This window comes from Brachionichthys hirsutus, chromosome 17 (assembly GCF_040956055.1).
Source record: "Brachionichthys hirsutus isolate HB-005 chromosome 17, CSIRO-AGI_Bhir_v1, whole genome shotgun sequence".
NCBI classification, from domain to species: domain Eukaryota; kingdom Metazoa; phylum Chordata; class Actinopteri; order Lophiiformes; family Brachionichthyidae; genus Brachionichthys; species Brachionichthys hirsutus.
In genome coordinates, this window is record NC_090913.1 from 6,249,150 (window position 1) to 6,262,196 (window position 13,047).

At 43.7% G+C, this 13,047-nt stretch overlaps 1 protein-coding gene across 1 annotated transcript; it reads left to right on the plus strand.

The window, feature by feature from the left end:
- Window positions 1-7,875: 7,875 nt before the first annotated feature.
- On the plus strand, window positions 7,876-10,351 carry fdx2 (ferredoxin 2). Its single transcript, XM_068751282.1, has 5 exons — window positions 7,876-8,059; window positions 8,381-8,432; window positions 8,951-9,057; window positions 9,150-9,237; window positions 9,332-10,351. Exons 1-5 carry the CDS (start codon window positions 7,876-7,878, stop codon window positions 9,486-9,488), a joined length of 588 nt encoding a protein of 195 aa, XP_068607383.1. The 3' UTR covers window positions 9,489-10,351.
- Window positions 10,352-13,047: the final 2,696 nt, after the last annotated feature.

Genomic DNA, 13,047 nt, shown 5'->3' on the forward strand with positions numbered 1-13,047 from the left:
CTGTTCCCACATACCTACATGGAAAGGTTGATTGCTAGCCTGAAAGTCAGGGTTATTCCAGATTGGAGAGAACACGCAGGGTTCCAGTTTAGAATTTGTAACTTCTAACGCTTTCCACCAGGCGGACAAGGTGGAAGAAATCATCGGGTTTTTAAAACAGTTATGCCGTTTAATGGTTGTTGTGATGAAGGGGAGATCTGCGAGTCTAATATCCTTGCAGTCCTTCTGTTCCAATTCTAACCAGTAATTAGAGTCTCTATTCGGGTGCATCCATAGTACAAGATATTGTAGCTGGTTAGCCAAGTAATAATTCATAAAATTTGGGGCTTCCAAGCCTCCTTTAGATTTACTCCTCTGAAGGGTAGATAGACTAATTCTTGCTTTTTTATTTTTCCAGTAGAATTTGGTGATGGCTGAATCCAACGACTGGAAGCAGTTGGAAGTTGGTTTAAACGGAATCATTGAAAATAAATAATTTATTTGTGGTAAAATTTTCATTTTGATGGTGGCTATTCTTCCCAAAAGGGATATCGGGAGGTTATTCCAACGCTTCAGATCACTGCTGATTTTATCCAGAAGTGGGGTGAAGTTTAATCGGGTTAACTCAGACAGTTTAGGTGAAATATTAATGCCCAAGTACTTTAAATTGCCCGTAGGAAAGGAGTAGTTTGGGTCCTGGTCTGCAGGGTTCCATGACTTTTCTGTAATGGGAAGTAATGTTGATTTTGTCCAATTGATGGAATAGTCTGAAAGTTGTGAAAATTTAGCTATCAACTTGAATACTTCCTGCAGCGAATCCGAGGGTTCTTGTAAATAAAGCAAGATGTCATCAGCATATAAATTGATTTTGTGTTCTGACACCGCAGTGTTGATTCCCTTAATCCTGGTATTTTGCCGCACTGCTGCTGCTAGGGGTTCAATAAATATTGCAAATAATAAAGGAGAGAGTGGGCAGCCCTGCCTGGTACCTCTCTGCAAGGTGAAGCTCTGTGAGGTGATCCCGTTGGTGGTTACGGTCGCTTTGGGAGAGTTATATAATACTGACACCCAGTGAATAAATGACTCTCCAAACCCAAGCTTGTGTAGGACGGCAAAGAGGAAGGACCAGCTAACTTTATCAAAGGCTTTTTCTGCGTCCAGCGATACAACCACTGCCTTTTTCCCAAGTCGCTGCGACATACTGATCAGATTTAGCAGTCTTCTAATATTGTTGGTGGAATGTCTACCTTTAATGAATCCTGTTTGGTCGCTGTGAATTACAGTCGGGATCACTGTCTCCAGCCTGGATGCGAGTGCCTTTGCTATAATTTTGATTTGGGGTTGTCTCATAATGTCTGTGGCTAGCTGAGGAAATCTGAGATTTTTGTTCAGGAAATGCCTCAAAGAAAATGAAAACAGGGATTTGAAAATAATTATTTCCATACAAGGAACTTCCACATGCTGATGTGGCAACATTCACAAAACTCAAAAAATGTACACATTTCATGTCAGTGGAATGGCCATTAATCAATAGAGAACACCATATAAATAACATCGAAGCAGCAACTATAATTAAAAACCACATTACTAGGCAGATTTCAGTCAAAGGATTGTGTGACTGTCTGGCAATCAAGGTTCCAGTAAAAACCAAAATCATAGTCTTTATTTTTTACATGTTGAACTCACCTCCTTCTTCTTTTGTGTTCATTCATTAAACATATTTACTTACACTGTATTTTCTTTTTAAGTGCCTTTCTCTGCTTGTTATATTTTCGTTTCTATTGTCTCCATTCTCTGCAGCTGATGTTTTAGAAATGCCCAAATAAACTGACTTGACATGACCGATAGTCTGACTGCTTGTCTACGTAGATGCACAGGTTTATTTTAGTCAACGTGAAGTAATGTGACCAGGTGTTGCCTGGAAGACTTGAGAGAAAGGGGTGAGGTAATTGTATCGGTATAATTAAAGGACCCCGTATGTGCTCATGTGTGTGGCAGGGGGCTTTCTCTGGCTACATCTGAAAGGCTAGTTTAGATGTTGCTGTGTGTGTGGGGGGGGGGGGGGTCATGTCTTGGAATGCAGATGACTAAACCTGGATAATGTATTGGCTTGATGCTATGGTGATAGCCGTCTGACACACCTGTTGCCGTCACGTCACCTGCTGGCTGTGTCTGGTTTTGATTCTTTTATTGCTGAGTCTCCTTTATGTCATAAAGGGGTGACTAAAAATCTCATATGACTCAAAAAACCTTCTTGGTTTCCAGTGTATGCACGAAACACGAACAGCAAGCATGTCTGTGTGCCTTCAGCAGGAAACCCTGCAGTAGTAACTCACACTGGACGGTGACGCGGGGTTCGCTGCGATGCCCAGATAAAGCATCCCTTCTGGGGTGACGACACTCGCAGCTGCCCCTTTTCCAGGAACCACCACCAAGACCGTTCAACTGCCACCTGCCAGACCTTTATCACCCGCTTGTCTTGTAACAGTGTGTGTGTGTGTGTGTGTGTGTGTGTGTCTTGAACATGAAGGGGAAGATAACAAAAGGCACTATTGGGAGAAAGTTAAAAGAATTGGTGTCATAGAGCGGGTGAGTTTAGATCTAGTTTAAACTTGGGAACTTTTTTGCTAGATCGATTTGTCCCCGTTAGTCCTCTTCTTCTCCTCCCTCTCTAGTTACTCTTCAATCGTCTCCTAAATTTCTTGTTCCAATTCCTGCTTCCTGTGATAAAAAAAAGTTTGTTTGTTAAGAAAACCGCTACGATAAGACTGCATTCGCTATGTGTCATGCACACTGCTCACAGAAAGGCCCCCATGTCGGATTTGAACCTGTGACCTTCTTGCTGTGAGGCGCTATCCACTGCGCCATCATGCTGCTTATTAAATTAGCAAGCATAGTTTTTGGTGGGTACGTAGGTGTACATTCACAGTTATTTTATGGTGTACAAAGTTGCACTAAAATTCAAAATCCTTTCTTTCCTCACTGCTCCCCTTTCTTAATGTAAATAAAAGTTTTTCCATTCTTTCTTTCTTTCTTTCAACTTCAGGACAAATATCCACATATCTGATTGCTATCAAACAATGCTAAGACAAGGCAGCGTTCGCTATGTGTCATGCTATTTTATAGTGATAATGCTGTTTAGACTGTATAACTTTATTTTGTTTTGGCCGTGAAGTTGGTGGGGGGATGGGGGTTTATTTGAGAAGCAGGAGAAAAAAGCAAGACTGTGCAGGATAAAAAAAAAAAGAGAAGTCAGAGACAGAAAAGAAATACGCCAGGAAATGGAAAAGATATGTTCTTGCTGAGTCTTGCTATAAACACTCAGTGCAGTTGAAGTCTAAGATCAATGACTTGAAGAAAATGAAGTTGAATAGGAGGAAAGCTAGACGACTGGTCCCTGAACACATCTGTGAAAGAAATCATTGCTAGACATGCACTGAAAGTCCTGACGCTCGCTCACACATTTTACTTTCAGAATACAAACTATTCAGAGCCTGCAAATGTGAAAGCAACCTTTTCAAACTTTTCCTTCATCTCTACTTCAGTCGCTCAACAAATAACTGGCAACAATAAGGCTGATAGAATACTGAAATACAATTCAAAGCACCTCCTCTTGTTTGGTTCCACAGGTGAAGTCCCATTTATTGGGGTCAGCGTTTATGATACTCTCTTGGGCTCTCATTCTTTTCATTGATTTAAAACATTTAATACTTTCTTTCTTTCATCCATCTTTACTTTGAGACGTAAAGTGAGCGTACATCTTTTTACCAAGCATGGTTCAGCTTTTTGTTGTCACACAGAGGCCAATTACTTTCTTCTTTCCCATTTAACAAAGTTCTCAAAATTTTGGAATGAAGTCCGTCCATTCCTTCAAACAAATTGTGTTTTATTTAATTTATTTTGCCGTCTTTCTTGCGTTCTGTCTGTCTATCCGTTTTACTCAGAGGTGGAACATTTTCCAAGCCGTTGCATGGAGCAGCACTTAGCTAGACTCTCAAGAAAACACTTAAGACCGCTAAACAACAAATGCACACTTGAGCCAAATTGTCAAACCAGAAGATCTGGTTTGTGTTAATTTAGCTGAGCATCAGGATTTAACATCCCTCTATCCCTCTTGACTACAATGTGTCCTCACAATTTTGGAACACGCTCCATAATGGGAAGGCCTTTGTTTTTATATACTCTTTTTTTTTTTTTATTGAAAGGAAAATTACTTCTGCAAAAATATGACCTGAGATTTTTTGCAAAGGTAAATTATTCATTTTGAAATATACTGTTGAAGTAAAGACAATTTATCGGCGCAGTGAAGACGTGGATTATGTAGCGTGAAACAGAGTCTAGTTTGTGACGGAGTTAACGCCTCTAATTCCCCAGAGAGACATTGTGCTCCGTTTCACTAAATGTTTAGTGAGGGGCCACGTCTGGATCGTGGAGGGTCAGTTGCAGTTGCTGCTACAGTCATATTTCAGTAACACACAAGAAGCCCTTTGAACCGTCAGAAACACACACATTTATTCAGTGTCCAGCTAATGCAGACACACGAAAGCACATTTACACAGATTAGAATCTGCATGTAGATGCATTACATTGAAATAATCTAAGACCCTCTCTTGCTCTCTGTCTCGCAGACAAACATAAATGCTCTCTCTCTCTCTCTCTCTCTCTCTCTCTCTCTCTTTGTATCAGGGAACATGATCTTAATTTTCCAGCAAGCAGAGAAGCAGCCTGGAGCTGCTCTCCCTCCACAGGGAGCCTATTCATCATCCTGCTGAGAAGGCCTGTGGTTGGTTGACATCATGACCTCAGGCTCCTGATGTCAACTGGCTCCTGTCATGACACTGATGTAAACACGCCAACTGATGAGTCAGTTCGGATCTTACTCCACATCAGATTTGAAGCCGCTTCATAAAATAACAACAACAAAAAATTGTCAACAGAAACAGTAAGAAAAATGTAGAATATCACAAACTTTATTTTTTGCTTGTACTTAAAGAGTCTCACCTATAAAAATGTACCTGTTCAGTAGGAGCAAATAAGACTTGTGGCCACAGAGCAGTCGAAAAGTGTGAGACAGATTGAAATATGTTCATTTTTTGGCCTTTTCTTTTATTTATAAGGATAACCAACATTTGGCATACGTTGCTCTTCACCTCTTCAAATAGCTATGTCATGTAAATATAAGGGAATAAGAAGTTTACCCAAATTCCACAGACATGATTTTCACTCAGGAAAGCGTTATCGTGATTCCTCCACCTTCCAAGCCTTTGGCCTCTCTCCGCAGACGTTTTCTTTTTTCTTTTTTTTGGCTGGTGTCAAAGGTCAACAGTCAGCAGTCAGCGCTGTCTATCACAGGCCAGACGGTAATCAGTCAGACCACAGACAGAACCCGCCGATCGAAATCCGGAGCTCGAGCTAAGACAAACACGAGCACCACCGTCCGCTCCACAGGCCTTACTGTTATCTGTAAAAAGGTCATTAGTTACAAACACCTCAACACAACTTTGAAACCCAGAAAGACCCCTAAAAGGTTTTGGCATTTTGACGTGTGAAACATAATAGAGAAAGTGTAACAGGCGCAGTAACACTTTTCCCAGTTCCCACTCACACAAAGAAAGAAAGAAAGAAAGGGGGGGGCTTTTTGAAACCTGTTTCCAATTAGTTACTCGAAAACTATTAAGTGAGTTGTTGAAACGACGGAATCTTAGTTGTATAATGTTCACATGGAAAACTAAAGGTACACGTGCAGAGAAACTGACATGGTGGTTTCAATAACAAAGAAGGGAAGACAGAAGTTCAGACACATCCAGATCTAATCTGCGTCAGATCCACCGAACCGTCAAGATTCCATTCATGTTCCTTTTGTAAACTCAAACTTTTGCTTTGACATTTTGACATTAGACAGTGTTCGTCTAATTAAGACTGGCATTAAAAGGAAACAAAACTTCTCTGTTTATATGTGGGGTGGAAATGTCTGCTGCCATTTGGCTGCAAAGTTCACAGCAGCTTTGTTTTTTTTTTTTAGAGGCGATACAATGGATCCAATGGATAATTGATGATATGAAATAGGGGAAAGAAAATCTGCATCTTGAAAATGCAAGAGATTTTTGTAACCACATTCACAGACATCAAGCTTTAAATTGGTCTCATGTTCTATCATAACACAAATCGACACATCTTCTGTGAATCCTACAAACCGCTTGACCTTATTAATCCTTTCATCGACATTAAATCAGTGTAGCTGGTGTGTTTCCTGCCAATGTTTTAGTTCTTTCTCAACACTTTCTGACCCCTTTCCAGTCTGTGGCACACAGCATGAGTCCCATTTATTCTTTTATTAACTGTTTGCAAATCTAAAGTTCTGGACAGTGCTGGACTGTCTCGGCTGACGTACCTTTTCAATTTTCAATTTTCAAAACGTGTGAATTGGCAAACCAGGATGATGCAAGAGGCTCAGTTCTTCTGTAAAGGTGAGGAAAGGCTGATAAATAAAAAACCCAAATAAATGAAAAACAATAGCAGGAGCGCTGGCAGGGATTGTCCATGTCCCAAACGACTGGTGGGAAAGGTTGTGTTTTTCCAAGCTGTGGCTGTCCATGAAAATATAAGTTGTATACACAAATATATTGTTCTCTGGGGATGTTGAGAAAGATATCTGTATTACTGCTAAAATGTCCAAATGTGTTGTTGGTTCTGGACTCTGGTTGTCCATTAACTGTGTTTGTGCTGTGCTTGTTTCAGTTACTGTACTGCCTACCCTACAGGGTAGGAGGGGAAACAGCCGTGGACAACGTTAAATCCAAATTAAGTGCACGGCGTCTAGTCACCACACCTCCACACACACACACACACACACACACACCTGCCCGACACAAGGACAACAGGGTCCAATAACACAGTGAGAGGTGTGCAGGTGTGTACTGTGCGTGAACGAGTACATGAATGGATGATGGTGTCTCATTATGTGGATTTAGAGTGTATAAAGTGTAGTAATCTATATTCCAGTCAGTTGACTTGTAGCTCACCCTTTGAAATAAAAACACAGACACGAGACTGCTTTACTTTTATGGCCACACAAGGAACGTATACGGGCAGACCCAGATGCAACGATACCAGACCGTGTTTGTATCTTTGAGCATGCTTTCAGAGTGGATTCCTCAGAGACTGTTATGAGACACTAGAGGGAGGATTAGAAAAAGGAAACTAAAATTGTAAAGCTATCCCAGTGGATGAGCTCATGAGTCATATATTTTCTAAAAGCTATAAGTCACATATCAAATATTAACACAATGCTGCTCTGAAACAGATGCTTTGGATAGAGAGGTAAAGAAAGGGAAAATACAGGACGCTGGAGGACTTAACCTGTTTCTAGTCATAACATCACCTCTCCATCTTCACACACCAGTGGTCTCTGTTCTCTGCTGCCAGCCTGCATCGCAGTTCTTATCGAGGCCTTTCTTCCCCTGCAGCACATATAAACAAGGCAGAACATGTATTTAAAATTGTGTGCTCTTGGAAGTTTACAACTTTTTATTCTTTTTCAGAAAAAGCTTAATGGTAAAGCAAGTGAATTGGTTCCATCTGGAATACAGCAAACATAATTAAATCCCTGCATAATTATCAAGGAATCCATATTAATCGTACACTAATCTATTTGCATATAGGAAACACAGACAGGAATAAGAACTTTAACATATGTAAATTATTTTTAACCTTTTACTTCGTCCAAGTACACTGTCATTCTAACAAATATTGCTTTTCTTATTGATCTTTGTGCATGTAGAACGTGAACAACAGCGCCCTCTATTGTCGGTTATATGCGTTACAGCCGATTTGTCGCCCCACCGACGCGCTCTCTTCCTATTGGCTGCTTTCGGGCAATGTGACCAAAACAGAAACATGGCGGCCTCAAGTGCAGTCCGTTCGGGTGTCGGGCTGACTTTCAGACTCTCTCGAGTTATACCAGACTGCAGCACATGCCCTTTCAACAAGTTAAATAGCTACGTGACCAGATTAAACAGACGAAGGAGCGGCTTGTTCGATTGCCTCTGGACGATTAATCGACATGTGCAAACGAGTATGGGTGAGTGAGGCAACTTGCTAGCACGTTTAGCCATAATCAGTGTGTTGGCTATTTACTGACTAGTTTTTAACATATTAGTAGTATTAAATAAACTTTTATTTATCCGGATATTGTTGTTGTTATTAATATCAACAAAGTTTCGATCATAGGGTCGAAGCATATTAGAAATAAGAGTTGAACGTCCGCTCAGTAAACGCTTCGTGCGACCCCTGACTTAGATAAGATGGTAACGAGACTTTGCAACAAGTTAGACTTGTGCGCCAGGAAATGCTGAAAACAAAAACAGTAACAGGCCTCCTGGTCGTGTCCCTGTGTTTAAAGGTCTTTATCGGTGTGCCGAGGGGAATTCAAATGCCGAAGCTCCAGAGGATGTGTAAGTTCAGGGAGGGGGGGGGGGGGTTGAATGGGTTTTATTATTCTTGGATGGTGTTTTGTCAGTGCGAATATTACAGTGGCGATAACTGATCCAATCATTGCATATTAACTTAAAAAGATGCCTTAAACATGCATGTAAATGTGGATGCGTGGCATCTGAGAAATGATTTGCAACAATTCCTTTAGCGGTTTGTGCTCCTGAAATGTAGACTTGAATCAAGACAAATTGTGATTTAAGACAAAATGCCCACATAAACAAAATGTGAACGCATTCTGCAGACGCAAAGAAAAGCAGGAAGTGAAATGAAAACTGGTTTTATTCTCACATTGTATTGTTAAACATCAAGGTGCTACAATATCCTCTGAATATATACACACATATATATATTTAATGTGTAGTTTACAATATTAATTACAAATGTGTGATATAAAATACTGTTTGTCCCTCTCTGATGCTTTAAATTCCACATATGTGACTGTAAACAAGGCCCATACTTTTAATTGGTTGCTGTTTAGGGTTAATGTTGTATATGTAGATCGTTCTGGCCAGAGAATCCCCATCCAGGCCAAAGTGGGAGATAATGTCCTTTACTTGGCTCACAAACATGGCATCGATCTTGAGGGTGAGTATTTATTCAGCCAATGCCATTCCTTAAATATTTATTCAACATAGTGTTTAAGACACTTGCTCATAATTTGTAATCCTTTCATGTAGGGGCCTGTGAGGCGTCACTGGCCTGCTCTACATGCCAGGTCTACGTGAGCGGCGAGCATTTTGACAAACTTCCAGAACCTGATGAGAGGTAGGTCTGCCAGAACCGTAGAATATCGACGCGTTTGTGTGATCAGGTGAATGAAGATCACTATAAAACAACTGACGGATATCTGGGCTTTCAGGGAGGACGACATGCTGGACATGGCGCCCATGCTTCAGGAGAATTCCCGCTTGGGATGCCAGATCCTTCTCACTCGAGAGCTTGACGGCGTCGAGCTCACCTTGCCCAAGGTCACCAGAAACTTCTATGTGGATGGGCACGTGCCCAAGCCTCACTGAGAAGGGATGGCAGATGACGATGATGAAGAACAAGGGAGTCAAATGAGTGTCTTTCCACATCCCTTTGAAGAGTGTGTTTTGTATCAGAGGTGCCCGGCAATAATAGAAAAGAGACAGCGTTCAAGACGGCGTGGGCGAAGAAAGATTCCGCCGTCAGACGGGTCTGCAGGAGAGGTCAGGTGAATTTAAGCGTTGCCTCCAGAGAGACCGGTTTCATCGACGGCGCGTCGGAGGCCAGCGCTCAACCTCACAAACTGCTGCTGGCTTGAGCGCCTATTCGAGAGACATTGTTTTCTGATTTGCAGAACGTGCTTCGACCGAGTTCGTCTTTATGTCGTTTGAACGGAGCATTCCACGTTACAGCTGACATGCGCACAAATATCGCAACGCCGTGTTCTCATCTCATTTCTGGAACACTCGTCAGATAATATGTACGCGTACAGCATTTACTGTCACTTCTGTGTGTGCGGCGAGTTAATCTGTCAGAGTTTTGATGTCTTATAAATAAGTACCGATTATAGTAAGCCCTCCCGGGTGTGGTCCTGAAGCCATATGATGGAACCAGATTGGTTGTGGGGTAGGCTTGTTGCATAAATCATGCCTGAGCGATGACACCATCTCATTTTAGAGTTCACGCACTCTGGGTGTCTCCGCGATTAAGGATTATTGGGTCTGGCTCAGGTGAGCTGATCCAGGTGAGACTGTTGCGAAGCCGACCGGCTTCAAGCTATCGACTTCCAGCCTTTTACTTTGCGAGTCCGGTGAACTCGTCCGACTTACGCACAAATATATCTATGAATTGTTTGTTATGAAGATGACGTTACAGATATTTAAAGCTGTGCAATAAAACCAGTTTTTTTTTTTTCCCCACACTGCTCGTTACTTGCCATTTATTATAAGAACTCAAAGAGGACGAGACATTCTCTAAGTGGTCGATAACCAATAATTCTTTGCATGACGAGCTGAAATCGCCTCGCAGGAGCTGCCAAAACAAAATAGATCTCATGCCGGCGTGTTTCCTCCATATAATCTAGCAGAACTTCAACACCCGTGCAGCTGCTCCTTGTCCCCGTCAGAGCAACCCGATTCAAGTACCGGTAAGTTGGCGTGCAGCAGAATTTGATCAAATGTTTTCTTGTTGTTTTCAGGACAGGAAGGCGCAGTTATTTATGGATCAGGCAATAAAATAAAATAAAATAAAAATGGACAAAAGCTGAACCATTGAATCAGTTTACAACTAAGGCCGGATAGGCCGCAAGTCGTGGATCAGAGTTTGAGTGTGTTCCAGCAAATCGGATTACAAAGCCAAGAAATCGGACGAGAAATATCCATAGAGTTAATTTAACTAAAAGCGAACAGCGCGCAGAGCTGCGTCTTCTGGACGCAGGACTGACAGTCTGAAGATCGCAGGCCCGTATCAATACAAAGCTCTTCTATCAATCACTATTCTGCGCGCGCGACGATCAAAAGTCACACAACCGCGAAAATCTGCGACATTTTGTATCAGAAATGTGACCGAAGAGGTTCCGGGACGCGTCTGAACGGTCCGGTGAGTTTAAAACGAATCACAATGAAGCCGGACGCGCTGCTGGCGGTTCAAACTGGAGTCAGAAACAATGTCAGCCCGTTTTAAACGATGAAGGAAAAATGAAAACTACTCTTAATTAATTTAGACGTAATGTGTGTGCTTTTCCCGGTTAAAAGTGGAGACTCTAAAACGCTGCTGGCGTGTATAAATATTTCAAATTGTTTTATCTTCATTTGAAAATGAAAGCTATTTAACTTGTGATTCCAGAATATGAAGCAGTATTTGCTTTTAACTTCGTGACGTAGGCACTTGTGTCATTTGTCAATGGTTAATTAAAACAGTTTTCCCTCCTCAAACTGTTTTATTTTGAAATACTTAGCAGTTGAAGGTGTTGAGACGATATTACACAAGCAAAAAAAACTCTTCATGTGGAAACATTTTCTTGAAGGGAATCTGACCCCCCCCCCCCCCCATCACATCTAATAACGTGAAAGCTTTATTTGTATTCATTATACGTATTCATAAATGTGTGTATTAATGATGCAGGCATCAGTCGGACAACCCCCCCCCCCCCCCAACCAGGGGCGAGTACGATGGAAGATGATGCCCCCCCCTCCAGTCACCGCTCGCCACTCTTCTACCTCCTCCAAGAAGTCTCCAAGCTCGCCTCCCCCGTCCACGGCGGCTTCCCGGCCGCCGATCCGACCTCCGCGTGGCCGGATGAACCCTCCGGGCGGGGTCCTTTCGTCGTGAGAAAACGGGAGGAGGCTGCTCATTCCTTCAAGGTCTCCCGTAGTTCCCTCCAGCACGGCTTGTCTCGCACGACGCCTCGTCATCAAGTGAAGAAAGCGAAGGAGGAAAGCGGCGCCGACGGGGTCGCGCCGCCCGTCGAGCCGCGCCCTCGGTGCGGGAGTCCCTGGAAAGTATTGAGCCTCATCAACCTGCAGTGCGAGAAGCTCCTGCATCACGGCGGCGGGGAATCGAACCCGAGCTCGGCGCCGCGCCAGGGAGGCGGCTTCGTGCGCGTCGACTCCTCCTACGGGCCGTCGGTTCTGACCCACGACGGGGAGGAAGTCCCGTCCCGTGGAAGTCCTGCGAAAGATGCGAGAGCCCGCGGCGGCGGCGGCGCGGCGAGTCGTCAAACAGGTCGCCGCGTGAAAAACGCAAAAGCGGGCCGTCGCGTTCGGTTACGGGCCGGGGAAAGGCGTGGCGCCGGTCAGGCGGCGCCGGTGGAGGAGAATGGAACGCCTCTCCCGCCTGTCGGACCCCGGCTGACGTTTAATTCAGGCGTAGACGCGAAGACGACGCTCGTTCTCGATCGCAACGAGAACCTTGCTTTGACGGCGGAGGCCCGTTTCGGACCCGTCCCGCCGTCCCTCGTAGAGGAAACCCCCCCTCCAGGTGTACGACTCGGATCTGCAGGTCACGTTGATGAAACGACCCCCGCGCCCCCTCCAGCGCCGAACACAGAGTCCCAGCCGGTACAAAAGGGGCGCGCCGCTGCTCCTCCATGTCCCCATCCGTGGCGGCGCAGGGCACGGAGGAAACAGGCGCATCCCAGCCGGAGCGTCGATATCCGAGATCCGGACTTCAGGGGGGTGACGTTCCGGATGGACGCGGAGCTGGATGACAGCCGGGAGCAGAGCCGGCTGCTCATAACGTCCAGCTACAGGTGGTGGGAGATTCCTTTTTACGTCATTTTGAAATGAGAATGTGTAAATGTTGTTTTACATTTACACGCATCGTTTGCATCTGCAAACGACACAGCAGGGAGCTCTGCAAGAGGGCGAGAAAACGGAAGACGAGGACGCGGACGTCCCCGAAAGCCCTTAAAATTAGCAGCTCGGATGAAGATGGTGATTTGAGTATAAGTGAGTATAAACTTCTACCTCTTTCAAATCTAGGTGACCACAGATATCGTTTATGCGGGCGGTCTAGACGCTGCAAACGGATCAGCTCGTGTAGAAGTACACGCTACATTTTAATTAACTGCAATAATGTAAGAGCTTTCAGATTAATGCTCATGTACGC